This window comes from Chlorocebus sabaeus, chromosome 10, assembly GCF_047675955.1.
Source record: "Chlorocebus sabaeus isolate Y175 chromosome 10, mChlSab1.0.hap1, whole genome shotgun sequence".
NCBI classification, from domain to species: Eukaryota; Metazoa; Chordata; class Mammalia; order Primates; family Cercopithecidae; genus Chlorocebus; species Chlorocebus sabaeus.
Window position 1 is genome coordinate 111,946,414 of NC_132913.1, and position 24,526 is coordinate 111,970,939.

At 36.3% G+C, this 24,526-nt stretch overlaps 1 protein-coding gene across 3 annotated transcripts in view; it reads right to left on the bottom strand.

Annotated features, from left to right (window-relative positions):
• Positions 1–725: 725 nt before the first annotated feature.
• Positions 726–24,526, bottom strand: part of CUL3 (cullin 3) — a 112,741-nt gene continuing 88,940 nt past the window's right edge. For all 3 annotated transcript variants that reach the window (XM_007966461.3, XM_007966460.3, XM_038000617.2), the window contains 4 exons: positions 22,845–22,979; positions 8,641–8,827; positions 4,988–5,133; positions 726–1,197 (listed from right to left, as the gene is read on the bottom strand). In XM_007966461.3, coding sequence (XP_007964652.1) covers positions 1,066–1,197; positions 4,988–5,133; positions 8,641–8,827; positions 22,845–22,979 — 600 coding nt within the window. In that variant the 3' untranslated portion in view covers positions 726–1,065. The remainder of the gene's footprint in view (positions 1,198–4,987; positions 5,134–8,640; positions 8,828–22,844; positions 22,980–24,526) is intronic.

Sequence of the window (24,526 nt, forward strand, 5' to 3'; positions counted from 1 at the left end):
GATTTCATTAAAACTATCAAGGTCATCATATTTATTGCATCTTTAGATTGCATTTTGAAACAGAAAATTAATAGTGCACCACAGCTTCACCAAAATATATATTTAGGGGCAGGGAGGACCTAAGATATTTATAAACAAAGTATAGACTGTATGTGCTTTTCAGAGGGGCTGAATTAAATATAACCAGCTGCCAACTTTGTGCTCTGACATACTTGAATTAGTGGGTTTGTGTATACTAAATTCATTTATTTTTGTCTACAATAAATGAAATAAAAACACCACCCTATACAATCCACTATTAGCAGTGAGTACAACAGCAAAAAAATTATTGTACAATTTATACATACTAAAATATTTTCTTTCTCTAGAAATAACTCAGAACAAAACCTAATCATTGTAAGACTTAATCTGGGAAATCTCAAATTACAATAGGGAAAAACCAAATCAGGATGTGTACTTGAGCCCAAAACAAAGGTTCCTGGTCATAAGGCTAGAAGATTAGTAAGTGCAAGTGGTAGAATACAGCATGCTCAAATTGTATGCTTGGGTCTTTGTATATTTATCAAACCTTTAAATTAAGTAAGACTAGCTAAAGAAATGTCTTCAGAGCAAGATAACTGGGAATTCTGCATTTCTGTTGCCATTTTTGTTACCCAACTTACACAATGCGCAAAGTGCTAAGCAACACTACAAAAACACATTTACATCAACACTGAAGACCTGGGGAAATGAAATCCAACAATTTTATTTTAATGAGCTGTATTTTCTAAATTTTTGTTTTATTTTCCTGTTTTCATACAGTAAAGAAAACAAAACGCAGCACATTCACATTTTCCCGAGGAACTGTAAAGATGATCTCTACAGGGATAAACGTTGTAAAGCCTGAAGCTCAATCAACTGATGTTGAAAACTCTCAAAGGGAGTAAAGGCTTGATCTCAATGGTCTAGAACATGTACTGTAATTTAATAGAAGAGATGGTCGTCTTAATATTTAATGATTTAAAAGAACTTCCCAGTCCATGCGAAGAGTACAGTCCAAGAATAAATCAAATTTCTGAACGCATTTTATGCTACATATGTGTATACTTTGCGATCCTCAGGTGTTCGTGCCAAATATTCTCTCTCAATAAGTCCTTCAATACGTTTCTTAATAACAACTGGACTTGGTAAGAATCGAGCCTTCAACTGCTGAGTTACCTAAAAAAGAAAGTAGACAGCATTTTTATATAAACACATACAAATTCTTATCTTTCAACAGAACTGATATGTCACTTTAACACTGAGAGATTGAACTTTACTAACTGGATTAACAAAGCTAAAAGCACAGAAACTTTAAAAAGGTTCTGTCTGAAAATGTAATGTATGGTTACAACACACTTCCTCAAATCAGAATGTGAATGCTAAGGATATCAGTTGAATAGATGAATTAGTTGGAATTATGTTAGTGTGAGTATATGTCACCTATAGTTTAACCGTTTTGATGCTGTTATCTACTGACTTCTGGGTTACACTCAAAACTTACAGAACTTGGGTAGCCTATGTATTTAAGAACACAAACTCTGGACTCACAGTACCTGGATAAACTCAGCTCTACTACTACTAGCTCTGGGACCTTGGCCCACTGGCGTGTACACTCAATGTGTTAACAGACATAATGCCTTAGAATAATAATGCCCAATCATAAGTGCTTCTGTTGTTCCAAGTACTATCAGGATTCTAAGTACTGTACTATATATAATAATAAAACAGTAACTAAAGCAGCAGTCACAGTCTGTCTATGCACTATTCATCAGTCATTTTGCATGTATGAGTTTATGGTTTGGTTTTTTTTTGAGACGGAGTCTTGCTCTGTCGCCCAGGCTGGTGCAGTGGCGTGATCTCCGCTCACTGCAAGCTCTGCCTCCTGAGTTCCCATCATTCTCCTGCCTCAGCCTCCCGAGTAGCTGGGACTACAGGTGCCCACCACCACACCCAGCTAATTTTTTGTATTTTTAGTAGAGACAGGGTTTCACCGTGTTAGCTAGGATGGTCTTGATCTTCTGACCTCGTGATCTGCCTGCCTCGGCCTCCCAAAGTGTTGAGATTACAGGCGTGAGCCACCGTGCCCAGCCTATTTAATTAATGTTCTTAACCCTGCGAAGTTGTCTCATTTTACAAATGAGGAAAATATGCCAGAGAAGAAAACTGACATCAACAAGTAGTAAATAACAGAGCCAGCAGAGATGAATCTAAACCCTTCTGACTTCAAAGTCCATGTTCTTTGCTCAAATCCATCCGTGAGCCAGCTTTGCTTCTACTCTTGTTGATCAGCTCATTTTCCAAAGCCATAATGGATTGATAATTCTTTGAAATCTGAAAATTCAGCACTTCACTCTGCAACTACAATCTATCATCCTTCCAGGATTACCACTCCAGTATCTACAAACTTGCTCTCAACCCACCACCTGAGACCTCCCACCCTTTGCCCTTCTTTTCTTCCAGCCTATTAACAGCTCCTATAGACTTGCTCTCTCCCCTGTAACAGAGCCTAAACTGCACTCAAGATCACTTCAGCTGCACTCTCAACAGGACCTTCTACTCCTGATTCTTTTGGTCCTATCTCATAAACACTATTTGATTAAACCTATATTCTATATGTACTATATCATTATCAACCTACCACAGAGCTCTTTGCTGAGTAAAGATGTATTTGTTACGCCACTTGTGTACACCAGGAATCAGTAAACTGCAGTCACAGGCCAAATACACCCCACTATCTGTTTCTGTAAAATTTTACTGAAACACAGTCATATGTATTTATTTTTATTAATTTTTTTTGAGATGGAGTCTCGCTCTGTCGCCCAGGCTGGAGTACAATGGCACAATCTCGACTCACTGCAACCTCTGCCTTCCGGGTTCAAGCAATTCACTCAGTCTCCCGAGTAGTTGCAATTACAGGCACCCACCACCACGCCTGGCTGATTTTTGTATTTTTAGGAGAGACGGGATTTCGCCATGTTGGTCAGGCTGGTCTTGAACTCCTGACCTCAGGTGATCTGCCTGCCTCGGCCTCCCAAAGTGCTGGGATTACAGGCATGAGCCACCATGAGTCACATGCATTTATGTATTATCTATACCTGCTTTCATGCTACAATTGGCCATTTACAAAAACATCTGCCAATCTCTGGTGTAGCCTGATAACACAAATTTATAGTATTCAAAAGTTCAGCAAGTTCCTGAGCACCATTCTTCGACAAGTATTATTTCAAATTTTTGACAATCCCCTTAAACTCTTCAACCCAGTCCTGCACCAAGTTCATATCAGATTTTACATAGAGAAAATAAGCCATTTCAATTTGATGTTCTTCAAATTCCCACCCTACACATGTACATTTATCCATACTTACACTAAACCTTGCTTAGCACATACCCCTGCACTCTGCCCTGGGTTCTCAGGAAGAGGCACGTTCAGTAACATCTGTGTCAGTATACTACCATCATCATACTCCCTATACAATCCTCACGTTTCCTTTTCTAGAATGTGGTATTGATCCCTTCATCTCATTTCTTTCCATTTGTTTTTAAGGATCCCTTCCTTATTCTTAGGATATAAACATGCTCAGTATCCTCCCATTGTGGGGGGAAAAAGCCCAAACCCTTCAACTCTACACTGAATCCTCTAATACTGCTCTCTCTGCCCTTTCCCTTGAGCCAATACTTCAAAGAATAAGCCACTCTTGGTGGTTTCCACCTCCATTTCCCCCTCAAGGCACTACCACTGTATATACACTTTCACGAGTCCAATGAAAATGTCTGAGAAAGTTAACCTGTCACATAATTGCTAAAGTAAGTGTTTATTCAACTTGGTTTTTCCATGATTTTTGATATTACTGACCACTCACTCCTTGCAGTTCTCTTCCCTTGTCATAGGGTACTGACATTTTGTTTTCTTTTCCTCCTAAAGCAGTGTTCTCAAATTTGAAAAAACATCAGAATCACCTACAGTTCGTGTTAAAAAACCAGACTGTTGGGCCCTATCCCCAGAGTTTCTGATTCAATTCTCAGGCTCTGGTGGAATCTAAGAATCTGTGTTTCTCATGAGTTCCCAGGTGATGCTGAGGTAGCTGCTCCAAGAACCACAGTGTGAAAACCAGTGCTCTAAAGTTTCTGTTAGTTGTTACACTCACCGTTCCTAAAATGATGAGGGAGGGGTCTATCCCATAGTTCTTTCTTGCTCTACATGCCAACACTGAGCAATTTAATCCACACCTGTGGTTTTAACTGCATCCTCATATAGCTAATTCCCAATGCAACTTCTAGCCCTCGTGTCTGTTGTCTTCCACCTGCCCCTGGATGTGCCAATATACAATAAAGTCAACTTGTACAAAACAATATTAAGTGACATCTGGACCACAGCGGCACATTACATTACCCTTGTCTTTTTGGTTAAAGAAACCAATCTCTATCTACTAATTCAAGCCAGAAACCTAAAAGGAATCTTCAACTTCTCCCTCTCACTTCCCGTTATCAATCAGTAAAGCCTGTCAATTCTACTTCCCAATTATCTTGATTCAGCTTTCTACCCTCTACCAACACTTTACCCAGGTCCTAATCCTCTCCTACCTACCTTAATGGCCTCTTAAGGGGTCTTCCCCTTCTTAGTTTCCCAATTTGTAAAATGAAAGCATTTAATGAATGGTAACCATTATTAATTTTTAGAAATAAAGGGAATTTGTTTACACAAAGGTATTAAATAGCAGTGAAAATTTTTTCTTAATACTTCATGTGACAATATTCTATTATTTTTGTTATAAACACATTAGTTCTGGGAGTGTGCACATATTTGGATGTATCATTATGTTTAATTACCAAGTGAGTACCATACATTGCATAAGTGTTACATCACTAGAATTTCTTAATTGTAAAATTGTTTTTAAAATTAGTTGAATACAATAATTTTGTTAATAATGTTTTTTTCTATATTAGCCCAGTCGTGAAGAGTCCTCACCTCTGCTACTAGAACATTGTGCTGCATCTTCTTTCTAGATTTCATTATCCGCACTATAGCAGCTTCTATCTCATGTTTTCTGTCGTCATCTACTTTCTGCCTTGTTTCTTTCCTCTCTGGGTCTGATTCACCTTGTTTGGCAGCAACTAAAATAGAAATAAAGACATTGATCATAAATATAATTTTAAAATTTGGTTTATAAGCAAGCTTAATATAATTCAATGTAATCCACAGACAAAAACCAATTTCAGCCTCTGAATGTACACACTTATTAAGTATACATTCAAAAAGTGTCTCGTTCAATGTTTACTTGAATACTAAATTATCCTTTTCAAAAATGAGGAATTTAACTTTGAGAAAATAGTCAATTTTGTTTTTATGCAGAATATAATTTCTTATCTAGAAGAAAAGTAGTAGTTGAAAATATTCAGTAGTAAAATTACCAGTAAATAATTTTCATTGCTTATGACTGTCAGAGGTCAACTGATTATTTTATTACCATGGCTCCAAGTTAAAACTCACCAAAAGTTATCTCAGATAGGTGAGTATCTGTTGTCTTACTAACTCAAAATGTAGCTGTAATCTCTAAGGTTTTATGCGGAGACAAGAGTATGTATTGCCAAGATTCAGTGAAATAAATAATTTAAAAGTACCACTAGGATGTCAGTTCCTAAAATCTCCTTGCCAAAAATCTCCCTATAGTTCTGTTACCTAACCATTTCTTGCTGTGTATTTTATTATGCTTTTTTATGTCACAACCTCATCACAAATTCATACCAGATTCCAATCTTTAGAAGTCTTACTCTATTCTTCCCTATAGTCTTCAAAGAAACTGCTAAGGGATTAAATATAGAAGTCTTCTTCTCCTGCAACTCTGCTCCAAATGAAACAGCAGAAAAAGAAAACTGATGTTTTATTTGTTCATCAAAAGGAGATAGATGTGAAGTTTCTGGAAGGAGAAATTGTAAAATTGCAAAGCAGCACATGGGGCATTGCTGACTGAGGCATGGGCATAGATAGCCATGAGACAGCAGACTGTACAATTTAGAAGATCATTCTGGTGTGCATATCCATTCAGCTGTTTCTAATTAGAATCCTTTGGATAAAAATACTGCTTTCAGTGTCATTTCCCCAGTGTAAGATAATCAATATCTTAGTTAAAAAAAAAAAAAAAAATCGATGAAAATAATCTACTAAGAATGATGCTTATGATGCTTCTCCTCAGAAGTTGATGTCATGAAAAAAAAAAAAAAGAGGTACTGGTTTAAATGGAACTAAAAAGACATAAAAATTAAATGTAATATGGAAATCTTGAGGGAATCATGGATCCAAAAAGTGAGATATAAAAGAAATTTTTGAGACAACTGAGGCAATATGGGTGTAAACAGATGACATGAAATTAATTTTCTTGGATATGATATAGGAGATGTGTGCTAGGGGGAAACTGTTGAGATATTTGTAAATTAACTTCAAACGCTGTAGCAAACACACACACGGGTTCGTATACACAGAGAGCATGGAGGAAGACAAAATTCTAATGACTGGTAAACGTAGGTCACAGCCATACTGATGTCCATTATGGTGCTTTTCACTTTGTGGATTTGAAAATAAAAAATACAAAGTTGCAGGGAAAAAAGTAATTGTTTAAACAATCCCTTTGGCTCATCTGGATTTGGTCACCTAAATAAGCGTCGTCTTAAATACCTGCAGAAAAACATAGATGTCAGATTGTGCTGATGATTCAAAATGAGTATTTTTTTTTAAATGTGAAGGGAGGGACTCACTCTGGAGCCTAACACAATACTCCTCACTTGAGTGCAGCAGAAGGGGTTGCTGTGCATGTGCCTATACATGACCTATATGCATGCTGGGGGATGGAATTTGAGAAAGGCAGGTGGTGAAGACTGTCAACTCTGGAAACCCCCCAGATTAAAATTAATCTAATTTTTTTCAAAGGCAGTGTTATTTTAGTAATTCCTTTAACTTCTTTGCATGAACTTTTATTACTGGCTACAGTAAAAGCAGCATAAATAGGTAGGGTCTGAGTCTTTGAATATTTATGTTAGTGAGCCTTTGACAATAAAACCAATGTGGTCACAATGTTTACCACCAAAGAGAAAATTCTGACTTAAACTATGAGTAAGAGCCAAAATCATTTAAAAACCATTCCCAAGAAAAAAACATTGGTTCATATAATTTTATTGCTTAAAATAACTTTCAAGCTTCTCTAGTAAAATTCTTCATCATATATGTTTTGAACATACCTAAAACACTATATACATGTACTCCAGAAACACATGTAAGTGTGCACACTTAACATGAAAATCTAAAAATCTATGAAGACTTTTTTTTTTAAAACATAATACTAATATCTGATATTATTATTGCTGGGCATGATAGAATCTGGGATAACAAAGACTGTTAACTTATTTAGGGTACAGTAGGGTGAGGGTAAGGTAATCCAGATATATATTCCCACATATTTTCCTCTAATTCTAGGATACAAATGAGCCCTAAAATCCAAAACTGGTATCTGCCCAAATGTATAAAGTAGTTATGTCTTGCATTGGAATAAAAATAAATTTTATTCCATGACACTCGCTAGTATAGTTTGCTTTATTCTTAATATGTATTTATGTCAAGACATGGGCCAATCTTGGCTCATGCAGATTACTATGATACAGTTTACAACTACAAGACAAAGGGGCAAAACTCTGCCAGAGACACTACTCTGCTCTACAGAGTATATATACAAAACAAAAAGATCAAAATGAAAAAAAAAAAAATTTAAGTGTGCATATAAAGCTCTAGAATCCATGTAATCTGGTAATCAATTGTATATTTAACATTACTTTTTAAAAGACTATCATAATATACAATATAAATAACTTTTTTAATATCAGTAAATCAGTCATTTAAAAGATCATCTTATTTATCTTAGGACACTGTTTTATTGCACACATATTTGGCTGTAATGAATATATTAGGACTAGGAAGCCTATCTAATACTAGTTTTTAAGCCAAGTAGCAATTAGTTTTAAACATCAATCAGCAAGGGTAGAGTGCCTTTTTTCCCCTTTAAATACACAGAAAACAAGCATCCTACATTATGTTAAATACTTAATGAATGGAATTTTCACTATCAACTTATATGGCTCTATTACAAATCATTCACATCAGTATCATTTCTGTTTTTAAATTAAAGATGATATGAGTTTTAAGATTTTGAAACAAAAAATATTTATCAAAATATAAATAGCAACATCCAAACATCAAACTTTTACATAGGTCTCCCAATTCTGAAAAACCTCCAAATCAGCTTTAAAAAGACTTCCACTGACTATTAGCTAACCAGTTAAAAACAATTTTAAGTACTAATAGGTTCATAAATTGTATTCTATTTGTTAAAAAACATGGAAAGAAGTGCTTTGTTCACACCATAAATTACTTTTTAAAATGCTTACTGTACTTGGATTCAAATGCATTTTGATACAAATACTTATCAACAAAAGCTGCTTTTTATTCTTAAGCCTAAATACCACGCAGCACTAGAAAAGGAGTATTTTTTAAAGACAGAAATCCAACAGATGAGATTTTTTTTCTAAAGAGAAAAATATATAATTTTTTGAGAGGAAAAATATAATTCCAGATACCTGTTTGAATCTTGACTCTGTGTAGTTTGGATGTGAACTGATCATTAACTGTAAATATATGACCATTTTCTATTTCCTTTGATTTGGGTTCTTTTGTTAGAACCCGCTGTGTTGGTTTACCACAGGCGAGGGACTGTAGGGCTCTAACAAGCTCTCTTTCAGGGATATCTGTCTCTTGCTGAATTTCCTGAAATTTCATCAGATTAACATAATTAGACTTTTTGAAAGATTAAAGTTAATTAGTTACTTAGCAAGTAAACTGACCAAGCAGTAAAGAGGTAATTCCATTAAATAAATAATGCACAAAAAAGAATTATCTTGAGTATTATGACACATCATTAAAATCTCATTATTTGAACAAACTAGAGGAAAGGGTGATTCAAATTATAAAATATTTAAAAGACGAGTAACTTTTTTGTTTCAGGAGATACAATGGTTAATCTAAAAATGTTATCCAGCAGAGATTATCAGGAACCTGCTTTAACATTTAGTTTTGTAAAAATAAAGTGTTAACCAACACATAATTGCTAATTTTAGAAATATTTTATAGTCTCCCATCCAAGTTTACCCATACTCCTCTTTTGCTTAGTAATTTCTTTCATAGAAAAAAGGAAGATAAGCCTGAGCTCAGGCATTCTACCATACAACGAAAATTTACCATCCAAACTGACCATATGTAAGCTTCTATGACCAAATGAACAACAACAAAAAAAACCCTGGAAATTACATTAAGCATAAAAATCAACAAGCAATCTGTGTTGAAGTTCAGGTGATAATCTTTTCTGCATATTATGGTATGAATAAAATGTAATACTAGGGGAGAAAAAGCAGCTCGGTAAAGAATGCTGTGTAATTTTAAATTCACTATTCTGTTATGTCACTGGGACAGCAAGAAAACTGTAGTTATATGATTTAGTCTCTACATGTCTATAGTGATACGTGATTTTGAGTTTTAAAAGTCTTGACACTAGGATTTATTGCTTTGATGAACTGTATATAGCTGTCTCTTTCTCAAAAGCAGCTTACGAAGAGTGGTCATGAAGATGGTGATATTCAGATTATACGAGTAACTGATCTGGAGAGTCATTCTCTCTAGAGAAGTCTTTGAGCAACAGTTCTGTTCTTCTAAAAAACTGTCAGGTAAGCAAGGATTCAGAGAAATGTGATTTTCAGTGATTCTGCATATTCATTTTCTTCAAATAATCTCTGGTTGTATCTACATACTTTAGGCATTTCAAATACTATAAATGTTAATCCCAGAAAATAGGTGCTATTATTAGAATGAAGACGTTTATTATTACATACACGCTAAAAGTGATTTATTTCCATATTTTAGTTATTGCTTAATCATATTCAATGAACCAGAAAAACCTTAGGTGATATTTTATAATTACAGATCATTCCCAGAGGTAACTATTATCAAAAGTATTTTATAAAAGTCAGTCCTCAAACCTTATAGTGGGGAATTCTTAGCTGCCTTAGAATGAAATGCCCCTAAAGTCACAAGGTTGTACATATAATGAGAGAGTTAAGCGTAACAGTAGTATACTAGACATCTTTCTATTAGAGTTAGGAACAAGATAAGGATGCCTATCTTTACTATTACTATTCTACCTGCACTCTGCCTTTTCCTATTCATCTATATATACACATGAATACAAGCATATGCATATACATGAATGTACGTGAACACATCCACCTATATACCAGTATTAGTGTTAAATGAGATAACATGAATTTTTGTATTAATTTCTTCAGATTTTTCCGCTTGCAAAAAGAGATTAAAGCTACAAGGAATTCCACGGTACTGTTCTATCATGACACAAGTGGAGATTGAGACTGGATCCAATGTTCTGTCGGTACATGCATTTCTGACTTTGAGCACAAAACCCTGTTTTTCAGAAGCAAATTTCTAGAAATGCACTTGCTTCCTCGAAGTTATAAATATGTTATATTTGTGCCAGGCATGGCGGCTCATGCCTGTAATCCCAGCACTTTGGGAGGCCAAGGTGGGAAAATCACTTGAGCCCAAGAATTCAAAATCAGCCTGGTCAACACAGCAAGATCTGCTCTCTACCAAACATTTAAAAACTAGCCTGTAGTCCCAGCTACTCATGAGGCTAAGGTGGGAAGATGGCTTGAACCTGGGAGGTCAAGGCTGCAGTGAGACATAACACCACTACACTCCAGTGTGGGCAAGAATGAGACCCTGTCTCAAAATTTTTTTTTTTGGTATTTGATAAATACTAATGAACTGCTTTCAAGTTGCTTAACAATTTAACCCCCCACAACAACAGTACATGAATATCCACTCCCTCACATCTTCTTCAATACCAGATTTTCTTTTGCTCACATGTTTGGCTAAAAATGAAATTTCATTATTTTAATTTGTACTTCTCCATGACCACTATGGGAAAAAATATTTTTATATTTATAGGATATCTGTAATCTTCTATGCTTTATCTATATTCCTTGCATGTTTTTATACTCAATTGTTTCTCTTCATACTGATTTAACTGATGCTTTTTATAGATTATGGTTTTCAATTTTTATACATTATAAATAATTTCTCCTAGTCTCTATTTCTAACTTTATATATCTCATCATATAGATGTGTTATCACTTATGTGGTTACATCTGTTAGTCTCTTCCTTTGTTATTTTTGTAATAAATTTTTAAAAGACATTTCTCACATTAAGGTTACCAAAATACTCAAAATTTTCTTTTATTATTTATATAGATTTGCAATTATATTTAGATTTTCACATTTATCTTGAATTTTGTATTTGATGTGATCCATGGAATTGAGGTCTTAATACTACCCTCTTCTCACTCCCACAAATAAACAAACAATTAAATTCAGTTTTTAGAAATGACAAATTTGAGATCTGGCAAGATGGTCGAATAGTTAATAGCTCAGGTCTGCAGCTCTCAGTGAGACTAATGCAAAAGGCGGGTGATTTCTGCATTTCCAACTGAGGTACCTGGTTCATCTCAATGGGACTGGTTAGACAGTGGGTGCAGCCCACAGAGTGTGAGGAGAAGCAGGGCAGTGCATCACCTCACATGGGAAGCACAAGGGGCCAGGAAATTCCCTCCCCCAGCCAAGGGAAGCCCTGAGGGACTGTGCTATCCAGCCCAGATACTACGCTTTGCCTACAGGTTTTTGCAACCCACAGACCAGGAGATTCCCTTGTGTGCCTACACAACCAGGGTCCTGGGTTTCTAGCACAAAACCGGGTGGCTGTTTGGGCAGATACCAAGTTGGCTGTAGGAGTTTTTTTTTTCCATATCCCAGTGGCACCTGGAACCCCAGCGAGACAGAACCATTCACTCCCCTGGAAAGGGGGCTGAAGCCAAGGAGCCAAGTGGTCTTACTCAGCGGGTCCCACCCCGACAGAGCCCAGCAAGCAAGCTAAGACCCACTGGGTTGAAATTCTTGCTGCCAGCACAGCAGTCTGAAGTCGACTTGGGACACTCAAGCGTGATGGGTGGAGGGGTGTCCACCATTACTGAGGCTTGAGTAAGCGGTTTTCCCCTCACAGTGTAAACAAAGCTTCCAGGAAGTTCAAACCGGGCAGGTGGCAAAGCTGCTGTGGCCAAACTGCCTCTCTAGATTCCTCCTCACTGGGCAGGGCATCTCGGAAAGAAAGGCAGCAGCCTGAGTCATGGGCTTGTAAATAAAACTCCCATCTCCCCTGGGACAGAGCACCTGAGGGAAGGGGCAGCTATGGGCCCAGCTTCAGTAGAGTTAAACATTCCTGCCTGTCGGCTCTGAAGAGAGCAGTGGACCTCACAGCACGGCACTCCAGCTCTGCGAAGAGACAGACTGCCTCCTCAAGTGGGTCCCTGACCCCCATGCCTCCTGACAGGAGACACTTCCCAGCAGGGGTCAACAGACACCTCACACAGGAGACCTCTGACTGGCATCTGGCAGGTGCCCCTCTGGGACAAAGCTTCCAGAGGAAGGAGCAGGCAGCAATCTTTGCTGTTCTGCAGCCTCCACTGGTGATACCTAGGCAAACAGGGTCCGGAGTGGATCTCCAGCAAACTGCAGCAGACCTGCAGAAGAGAGGCCTGATTGTGAGAAGAAAAACTAACAAACAGAAAGCAGTAACATTCAACATCAACAAAAAGAATGTCCATGCAAAAACCCCATCCACAGGTCATCAGCATCAAAGATCAAAGGTAGATAAATCCACGAAGATGAGGAAAAACCAGGGCAAAAAAGATGAAAATTCCAAAAACCAGAATGCCTCTTCTCCTCCAAAGGCACAAAACCGGATGGAGAATGAGTTTGACAAATTGACAGAAATAGGTTTCAGAAGGTGGGTAACAATAAACTCCTCTGAACTAAAGGAGCATGTTCTAACCCAATGCAAAGAAGCTAAGAACCTGAATAAAAGGTTACAGGAACTGCTAACTAGAATAACCAGTTTAGAGAAGACCATAAATGACCTGATGGAGCTGAAAAATACAGCATGAGAACTTCGTGAAGCATACACCATTATCAATAGCTGAACTGATCAAGCAGAAGAAAGGATATCAAAGACTGAAGATCAACTTAATGAAATAAAGCATTAAGATAAGATTAGAGAAAAAACAATGAAAAGGAACAAAGTCTCCAAGAAATATGGGACTATGTGAAAAGACCAAGCCTACGTTTGATTGGTGTACCTGAAAGTGACAGGAAGATGGAACAAGTTGGAAAACACACTTCAGGATATTAACCAGGAGAACTTCCCCAACCTAGCAAGACAGGCCAACATTCAAATTCATGAAATACAGAGAACACCACAAAGATATTCCTCCAGAACAGCAACCCCAAGACACATAACCATCACATTCACCAAGGTTGAAATGAAGGAAAAAATATTAAGGGCAGCCAGAAAGGTTGCGTTACCCACAAAGGGAAGCCCATCAGACTAACAGCAGATCTCTCTGCAGAAACCCTATAAGCCAGAAGAGAGTGGGGGGCCAATATTCAACAATCTTAAAGACAAGAATGTTCAACCCAGAATATCACATTCAGCCAAACTAAGCTTCATAAGCAAAGGAGAAATAAAATCCTTTACAGACAGACAAATGCTGAGGGATTCTGTCACCACCAGGCCTGCCTTATAAGGGCTCCTGAAGGAAGGACTAAATACGGAAAGAAAAAATCGGTATCAGACACTGCAAAATCATACCAAAATGTAAAGACCATTGACACTATGAAGAAACTTCAACAACTAATGGGCAAAATAACCAGCTAGCATCATAATGACAGGATCAAATTCACACATAACAATGTTAACCTTAAATGTAAAGGGGCTAAATGCTCCAATTAAAAGACAGACTGGCAAACTGGATAGTCAAGGCCCATCAGTGTGCTGTATTCAGGAGACCCATCTCATGTGCAAAGACACACACAGGCTCAAAATAAAGGAACGGAGGAATATTTACCAAGGAAATAGCAAAAAAAAAATAAATAAATAAAAATAAAATAAAATAAAATAAAATAAAATGCAGGGGTTGCAATCCTAGTCTCTGATAAAACAGACTTTAAACCAACAAAGATCAAAAAAGACAAAGAAGGGCATTACATAATGGTAAAGGGATCAATGCAACAAGAAGAACTAACTACCCTAAATATATATGCACCCAATATAGGAGCACCCAGATTCACAAAGCAAGTTCTTAGAGACCTACAAAGAGACTCAGACTCCCACACAATAATAGGGGGAGACTTTAATACCTCACTGTCAATATTAGACAGATCAACGAGACAGAAAACAAACAAGGATATTCAGGGACTTGAACTAAGTTCTGGACCAACAGACATCTATAGAACTCTCCACCCCAAGTCAACAGAATATATATTCTTCTGAGCACATCACACTTATTCTAATATTGACCACCTAATGGGAAGTAAAACACTCCTCAGCAAATGCAAAAGAATGGAAATCATAACAAACAGTCTTTCAGACCACAGTGGAATCAAATTAGAACTCAGGATTAAGAAACTCACTCAAAACCGCACAACTACATGGAAACTGAACAACCTACTCCTGAATGACTACTGAGTAAATGACACAATGAAGGCAGAAATAAATACATTATTTGAAACCAATGAGAACAAAGACACAATGTTCCAGAATCTCTCGGACACGGCTAAAGCAGTGTGTGAGGGAAATTTATAGCACTAATTGCCCACAGGAGAAAGCAGGAAAGATCTAAAATCGACACCCTAACATCACAATTAAAAGAACTAGACAAGCAAGAGCAAACAAATTCAAAAGCTAGCAGCAGACAAGAAACAACATCAGAGCAGAACTGAAGGAGATAAGAGACACGAAAAAATCCTTCAAAAAAAAAAAAATCAATGAATCCAGGTGCTGGTTTTTTGCAAAGATTAACAAAATAGGTAAGACTCCTAGCCAGACTAATAAAGAAGACAGAAGAATCAAATAGACATAACAAAAAATGATAAAGGGGATATCACCACTGATCCTACAGAAATACAAACTACCATCAGAGAATACTATAAACACTTTCATGCAAATAAACTAGACAATCTAGAAAAAAACAATAAATTAACGGACACATACATTCTCCCAAGACTAAGCCAGGAAGAAGTCGAATCCCTGAAGAGACCAATAACAAGTTCTGAAACTGAGGCAGTAATAGCCTACCAACCCAAAAAAGCCCAGGACCAGAAGGATTCACAGCCGAATTCTACCAGCGGTACAAAGAGGAGCTAGTACCACTCCTTCGCAAACTATTCCAAACAACAGAAAAAGAGGGACTTCACCCTAACTCATTTTATGAGGCCAGCATCATCCTGATACCAAAACCTGGCAGAGATACAACAAAAAAAGAAAATTTCAGGCTAATATCCCTGATGAACATCAATGTGAAAATCCTCAATAAAATACTGGCAAACCGAACACAGTAGCACATTAAAAAGCTTATCCACCATAATCAAGTTGGCTTCATCCCTGGGATGCCACGCTGGTTCAACATATGCAAATCAATAAACGTAATCCATCACATAAACAGAACCAATGAGAAAAACCACATGATTATCTCAAGAGATGCAGAAAAGGCCTTTGATAAAATTCAATATCCCTAGCTGCTAAAAACACTGAATAAACTAGGTAGTGATGGAACATATCTCAAAATAATAAGAGCTATCCATGACAAACCCATAGCCAATATCATACTGAATGAACAAAAGCTGGAAGCATTCCCTTTGAAAACTGGCACAAGACAAGGATGCCCTCTCTCACCACTGCTATTCAACATAGGATTGGAAGTTCTGGCCAGGGCAATTAGGCAACAGAAAGAAATAAAGGGTATTCAAACAGGAAGAGAGGAAGTCAAATTGTCTCTGTTTGCAGATGATTTAATTGTGTATTTGGAAAACCCCACTGTCTCAGCCCAAAAACTCCTTAAGCTGATAAGCAACTTCAGTAAAGTCTCAGGATACAACATCAATGTGCAAAAGTCACAGGAATGCCTATACACCAATAACAGACAAACAGCTAAATCATGAGTGAACTCCCGTTCACAATTACTACAAAGAGAATAAAATACCTAGGAATACAACTTACAAGGGATGTGAAGGATCTCTTCAAGGAGAACTACAAACCACTGCTCAAGGAAATAAGAGAGGACACAAACAAATGGAAAAACATTCTATGCTCATGGATAACAACAATCAATATTGTGAAAATGGCCATAGTGCACAAAGTAATTTATAGATTCAATGCTATTCCCATCAAGCTACCACTGATTTTCTTCACAGAGATAGAAAAAACTACTCGTAAGACCTAAAACCATAAAAACCCTAGAAGAAAACCTATGCAATACCATTCAGGACATAGGCAGGGGCAAAGAGTTCATGACTAAAACACCAAAAGCAACTGCAACAAAAGCCAAAATTGACAAATGCAATTGTAAATGACGAGTTGATGGGTGCAGCACACCAACATGGCACAAGTATACATATGTAACAAACCTGCACGTTTTGCACATGTACCCTACAACTTAAAGTATAATAATAATAAATTAAAAAAAAAAAAAAAAAAAAGAGCTTCTGCACAACAAAGAAACTATCATCAGAGTGAACAAGCAACCTAAAGAATGGGAGAAAATTTTTGTAATCTATCCATCTGACAAAGGTTTAATATCCAGAATCTACAAGGAACTTAAAACAAATTTACAGTAAGAAAAAAAGAGCTCCATCAAAAAGTGAACAAAGGATATGAACAGACACTTCTCAAAAGAAGACACTTGTGTGGCTAACACATGAAAAAAGGCTCATCATCACTGGTCATTAGAGAAATGTAAATCAAAACCACAATGAGATACCATCTCATGCCAGTTAGAATGATGACCATTAAAAAGTCAGAAACAACAGACGCTGGAGAGGATGTGGAGAAATAGGAATGCTTTTACACTGTTGTGGGGAGTGTAAATTAGGTCAACCATCATGGAAGACAGTAAGGCGATTCCTGAAGGATCTAGAACCAGAAATACCATTTGACCCAGCAATCCCATTGCTGGGTATATACCCAAAGGATTATAAATCATTCTACAAGACACATGCACATATATGTTTATTGCAGCACTATTTACAGTAGCAAAGACTTGTAACCAACCCAAATGCCCATCAATGACAGACTGCATAAAGAAAATGTGGTACATATACACCATGGAATATTATGCAGCCACAGAATGAGTTCCTGTCCTTTGCAGGGACGTGGATGAAGCAGGAAACCATCATTCTCAGCAAACTATCACGAGAACAGAAAGCCAAACACCGCAAGTTCTCACTCATAAGTGGGAGTTGATCAATGAGAACACATGGACACAGGGAGGGGAACATCACACAACAGGGCCTGTTGGGGGTAAGGGGTTAAGGGGAGGGATAGCATTAGGACAAATACCTAATGCATGCGGGGCTTAAAACCTAGATGATGGGTGATGGGTGCAGCAGAGCACCATGGCACATGTATACCTATGTAACAAACCTGCACGTTCTGCACATGCATCTCAGAACTTAAAGTACAATTAAAAAAAAAAAGACATTTATCACATTCCAGACACCTACAAATATAACAGTTTGCTTCTGGACTCTCTTTTGTTCAAATGAGCTATCTATGATTTTAAAATAATGCTAACTTGTACGTTTTTGAATAACAGAGAATACAACTGGAATTTTCATAACACAAAGAAATAATTAATGCTAAGATGATGGATACCACATTTACCCTGATGTGATTATTACTCACTATATGCTTGTATCAAAATATCTCACGTATCCCTAAATATATACATGTACTATGTACCCATAAAAACTAAAAATTTTTAGAAATGTGATACGGAATGTTTTGTTATTAGGACAAATTCCTTCCCCTTTTACTGAGCTTTCCTACCCAAGACCCCATTCCTTTTCAAAAGTAGTTTTGCCTAACCTTGTGCATTTTCTTGTCCAGATGAATTATGGAATCAGTTTGTCGAGTTTTATTTAAAACAATATATATTTTGGAAATTTCAATTCAGATTTCCTTGAATTTATAGGTGACTTTTAAAAACAGCACACTTATAACATGTAATTCTCCCATTTGGGTACATTTACCCTTTCATATTCTTTAGCTTTTACTGTCTTCTTGGTGTAAGTGGCCTGTCCAAACATTTCTTGTTAAAATGATTCCTGGAAGGTTATGATTCTTAATAAAACATTCTTTTCTTCATGTCATTTATTGATTAATGCTGGTTTACAGAAAGGGTATTTTTTTTTCCAACAAAATTCTTCTAAAGAAATGTTTTCTCACTGATTATCATGTATTGCCAAATTGACAATCATACTGTCTATAGATTTTGACAATTTTTTCAATTTCTTCCCGATACTTATAAATTTCATTCCTTTTTTTTTTTCTTAGCATATTAGGACCTGCAGAGCAAGGTGTAACAGTAGTAGTAAAGATAGGCATCTTCATCTTGTTCCTAAGTCTAATAGAAAGGTGTCTAGTATTGTCTTACTATTATAATGCTTAAGTTTGTCATCAGATACAACCTTATGACATTAAGGGCATTCCATTCTAAGGTGGCAATGAGTCCCCCACTTTTATAAGGAATGAGGACTGACTTTTATCAAATACTTTTTGTTCATCTGTAGAGATCAAATGGTTTTCTCCTTAAAATGGTGACTGGCAATTAGGCAACTGCTTATTTTTACAATTATTATAATATCTTAATAAAGATCTTTTCAAAAAGTTTTCCTATGCTGACCCTTCTTTGTATTCTACGGATAAATCCTTTTTGAACACAGTGCATTATTCTTTCAATACACTACTGAAAATGACTTGCTAATATTGAGATTTATACTTTCAGTATATTACTTAGGATCTAAGGAGCAAGGCAGAATGATGAACAACCTTCAGCTTTCTCTTTTGTATTCTCCTTGCTCAGTTTTAGCAAAAAAGTTATGCTAGCCTCAGATACTTCCTGTGAGCAGTACGTCTACTTTGCTTTCTGAGTTCAAAGTTTGCTAAACAGCCTTCAATTTTAACTTGCTAACTGTGTTATTCAAATTTTCTATATCCCCCTTTTCAACTGTCTGGTTAGTCAATAAATTTGTAAGGGATTTCCATGATTCTAGAGTTGTCTACTTTCCCTTGTACTTTCATTTTCCTTTTCATATTGTGAAGTTATGTCACTAATGATTGCTATAAATTATTGAATATCAAATATTACTGTTAAGTTTTCTATCTAAATTCTGACATTAATAGTGCTATTGTCCATAGTTAAATTTCAGACTCATTCTCATAAAATAAAAAATAAAGAACATTAGGAAAAATATGTATTAATAGTTCTTATCCATACCTCTTTCAAAAACTCACTGCTAATTACTAAAGTCCAAAGTACAGACTACCACTGTATTTCCTATTTTTAGCTGTTCTAAATCACAATAAACTTACCTTTATCCATTCAAAAAACATGAAAAGAAAAAAACCTCAACAGCAGCCTGACTACTACAGATTAAATATGATACTACAAATTAATGCCAACTGTTGTAGCCGGCTTCTATGACAGCATATAATAATCCTGGTATATGTTAATCTTGTGTGGTCCTCTCACTCTATCAGGGCTAACTTGGACAACCAAGAAAATGAGAAGTGACACTACGTGTCTTCAAGGGAAAGATAAAAAAGGCACTGCAGGTTCCACCTGGGTCCTTCTGGATTGCTCGCTCTTGGGAAAACCAGCCACCAAGATTTGAGGACAAAGAGCTACATGAGAAGGCCCATGTGGAGAGAAACTAAGGCCACTTAACAACATCCTGAACAAAGTTGCCAGCCATGTGAACCACCTTGGAAGTGTATTCTCCAGCTCCAGTCAAACCGTTAGATGACCAAAACCCCAGACAACATCTAAATGCAACCTCATGAACCCCAAGTCAGAACTACCCAACTGAGTATCTTCTGAATCCCTAACTCACAGAAACCATGAGAGATAATACATGGTTAGTGGTTGTTTTAAATCACTAACTTTTGAGATTTGTCATGTGGCATTAAATAATACACCATCTTACTGAACTCATAGGGAATATTCAAAAATAAAAGTTCACCTTCCTTTAAATTATTATAATTAAATACTTTTAACTATCTCCACTAATTTGTGGAGGTGATTTCTGTAAAAAAGTGGCTAATAAAACATAACCAATGGACCGTAGAGAAACACATGATGTGAGCAAAGATGCATTTCTTGTGCCTTCTCACAATGCCCCAGATTTGAGGTGTCAGCAGCCAGAAGGCTTTGGAGCCATATGCATGGCATTCTATATACACGACAATCAGTTTCTGCTTTGTGATTTAGCTAAAGTTGGAAAACTTAGAGAGATTTTCTACTTAATTTTAACTTTCCATCTAATAACTGCTCATTAGCATCAATGATCCCACGTCAGATGGGAGAGAGAAAAGCTTGAACCACTAAAATTTCCAACAATTCCGATAACGGCTTTAAAAAATGAATGTGTATTTTTGATTATCTCATTATTTTTACCAGTTCTTTATAAGCCAGGACTCTGAAAACCAACTCTTGCATTTACCAAGTAGCTAATTTGGTTTAAAATATATTATCCATTAAGAGCTGCAGATTAAAAAATGACTACACAAACACAGCTGTTAAAAGAGATAATTTAATTCCACCTCTGTTTGAAAAGCCTAGGTTTGAATAAGGTACTCAATGCTTGCTTAATCAATATCCTTGGGACTCAATCAAATATAACTTGTGCTTGAAAATCAAGGTTATAATAAAATAAAAATAAAAGTAAAAAAAAAAAAAAATCAAGGTTATTCCCTAGGTAAGACTCACATGGAAATACATGAGAAAAACCTCTCAATTTAGCAATTAAGCTACTAAAATACCTAGATTTCAAGCATTCCCTTTAAATATATCACATAAAAATGATGCTCTCTTAATTACACTAATTTCCATACTCTCACATAAATGGGACACATAAATGGGAGTATGGACGTGAATATTAAATAGGCCTAGAACTTACTCTTGCTCTTAATTTAAAACATACTATTTTTTTTCCTGTGTTCACCTGTATATGAAAATTTTCAAAAGTTTTCAATTAAGTACAAATACGGAATTAATTTTAAGAGTCTTTCAAAATGTTCATTCATTACCTTAAATTTCAACTTAATATGAATCACATGACCTTCATTTTAACCCCAAAACACCCTTTAAATGTACAGGAAATGACTAATTGGATTTAATGTAATCAAATATTTTAATTGCGAGAAAAGGAAAAGAAAAAAATAAAAAGCATACTATAACATTAGTTATTCTAATGAAACAACATGGGTGTGAAGAGAAAAATGATTGCACTATCAAGACAGCAAAAAACTGGCATAAAGACAGACATAGAAATCAATGAAACAGATCAGACAGCATAAAAATAGACCCACCCATATATGATCAATTGATTGTTAAATAATGACGACAAGGTAATTCAGTGGGAAAAAACAGTGCCTTCAACAAATGATGCTGAAACCAACAACTGACTGCGTGAGGGGAAATGTATCTTAATCCTTACCTTATACTACATTAAAAAATTAACTTACAATTCATTGTAGACATAAATGTAAAAGCTAAAATTATAAACTACTGAAAAAATAAAAGTAAATCGCTAAAATTTCAGGGTAGGCAACAATTTCTTAGGACTTAAAGCACGAACTACAAAAAGTAAAGTGATGAACTGGACTTTTTCAGTATTTTAAAACTCTGCTCTTCAAAAGACACTATTAAGAAAATGAAAAGGCAAGCAACAGACTGAAAAAAATACTCACAGCACATATATCTGATGAAGGACTTGTATCCAGAATTTATAAAGGACTTTTATAATGTAGTAAGACAACAACCCAAAAAAGATAAACACTTCACCAATCAAGATATATCAGTGGCATATTAACACATAAAAGATGCTCATCATCATAAAAAAAAAAAAAAGAAAATTAAATCCAAAATGAGACACAATTACACACCAACTAAAGTGGTTCAAAATCTAAAGACTGCGGAGGATGTGGAGCGACTGGACCATCTTGCACTGCTGGCAAATATGAGAACTGGTATAGCTGCATTGGAATACAGTTTGGCAGTTTCTTAAAATGTTAAACACTTAGCTCTACTTGTAACAGCCTAAATCCAGTATCAACCCAAATGCCCATCAACAGGTGAACTGACAAAAGAATTAAAGCATACAGACAACAGACAACATGCATGATTCCATTTACATCAAAGTCTTAAAAAACCAAAACTAATTTATAGTGATATAAAGCAGGTCACTGGCTGTCTGGGGCTCGAGGTGGTAGGAGGGAATGAACTGGCAAGGTGTACAAAGCAATTCTGGAGGCAATGCTCTATATTTTTGGGCAACAGTCTTGTGATGGTAGTTACACAGGTGCACTCATTTAAAACTCATCAAATTGTCTACTTATATATGTTTTATATAAAAATACTTCTATAAATTTAAAAATAATAAAACACAACTCAATAAATGTATGATGTTCAGACAGTTCCATGATCCATTTTACACAGTTTTCTCTAAAGGTATCCAAAGAGACTCTCTAAGGGTTACTCAAATAAGAAACAAGTAACAAGTGAGTTAGAAACAACACAGTTAAAATGTATATAACCACAATCCATACCTCAAATGTGTATTTTTCTCTATTATTAAAGAGCATTAATATGGTCATCTGGAAAGTGGAAACTTGCAATATGTGCTTCCGTGTATTAGAGCCAGTTACTTGTGCACCTCCAACACCAACTTCAGATCCATCTTCCTGTTTCATTTTTTAAAAAATATAAACAAAGATACAATCATTTCCTGGTAACATTTATGTACCTATGTGTGTACATATGTATGTATGTATGTTACAGGGTCTCACTTTGTCATCCAGGCTGCAGTTCAGTGGCGCAAACAAGGTTCACTGCGGCTTCAACCTCCTGGGCTCAAGCAATCTTCCTGCCTCAGCCTCCCGAGTAACTAGGACCATGGGTGTGCACTACCATGTCCAGCTAAATTTTTGTGTTTTCTGTAGAGACCAAGTTTTGCCATGCTGCCCACGCTGGTCTCAAACTAATGGGCTCCAGTGATTTGCCCACCTCGGACTCACAAAGTGCTGGGATTACAGGCATGAGCCACCACAGCTGACCAATTTCCTGGTAACTTTAACAGCATGTTTCAGAAACAGGTCCCATAATCTCCATCCTCCCCGTCAACAAAAACTATGTAACTTATTTCTATACAGAAAATCTTTTTTTTTTTAAGACAGAGTCTTGCTCTGTCACCCAGGCTGGAGTGCAGTGGCGCGATCTTAGCTCACTGCAAGCTCCACCTCCTGGGTTCATGCCATTCTCCTGCCTCTCACACCCGGCTAATTTTTTGTATTTTTAGTAGAGATGGGGTTTCACCATGTTAGCGTGTTAGCCAGGAGAGTCTTGATCTCCTGATCTCGTGATCTGCCCGTCTCGGCCTTCCAAAGTGCTGGGATTACAGGCATGAGCCACCGCGCCCGGCCCGGAAATCTACTTTTTAAAATGTGTGTGTGTACACACACACACCACACCACACCACACACACACACACACACACACACATTTAGGACTGTCTCCTGTCCCCCCACTGTGAACATTTTAATGTTATCTAAGCAAGTAACTAATCAATTCCCTATATTTAATGCTAAAATTATTTTAACAGTACACTATGGGATGATAATAATAATGGACTTACAAAACATCACTACTGTTATACTACCACCAAAACTAACAGGATTAGGTTTCTTTCTGTGTGACGTGATCACAGTAAGAGATAAAAAAATATCATAGCATAGCATGGGGGCCAGGGGAACAAGGGGGAAGCGCCATTCTCAAAGCCTATTCCTGCTTTATGATTTAAGGGATACAAAGTGGAACTTTCTAATTCTTCAAAAATTAACATATGCATATGTTTTAAAAATCTACTGAATATGCTTAATAAACTTTAAAAGAACATGAGTATTTAGGAAAAAAAACCCTCTCTTTTAAAACAAAAGCGGGCAATAATTAAATGCTAAGTTCTTTGGTTTCCTTGTCCTTCCCACCTACACTTAAATATATGTGTCGAATATTATTTAACTAAATGAACTATAAAGTACTATTTCCCATTTCAATTAAGTATCAAAATTAGAATGTTTTTATAGGCATTTTCAGCAATACTTAAAAACTGATGTTAACAGTGATTCATCATACCAAACTAGTAAAATTCTCATTAAAATCTAAAACTTATTTGTTGCCTAGATGACAATTTAGGTATATTTCTACAGTTTTTCTAGAAGACTTAGTATTTTTT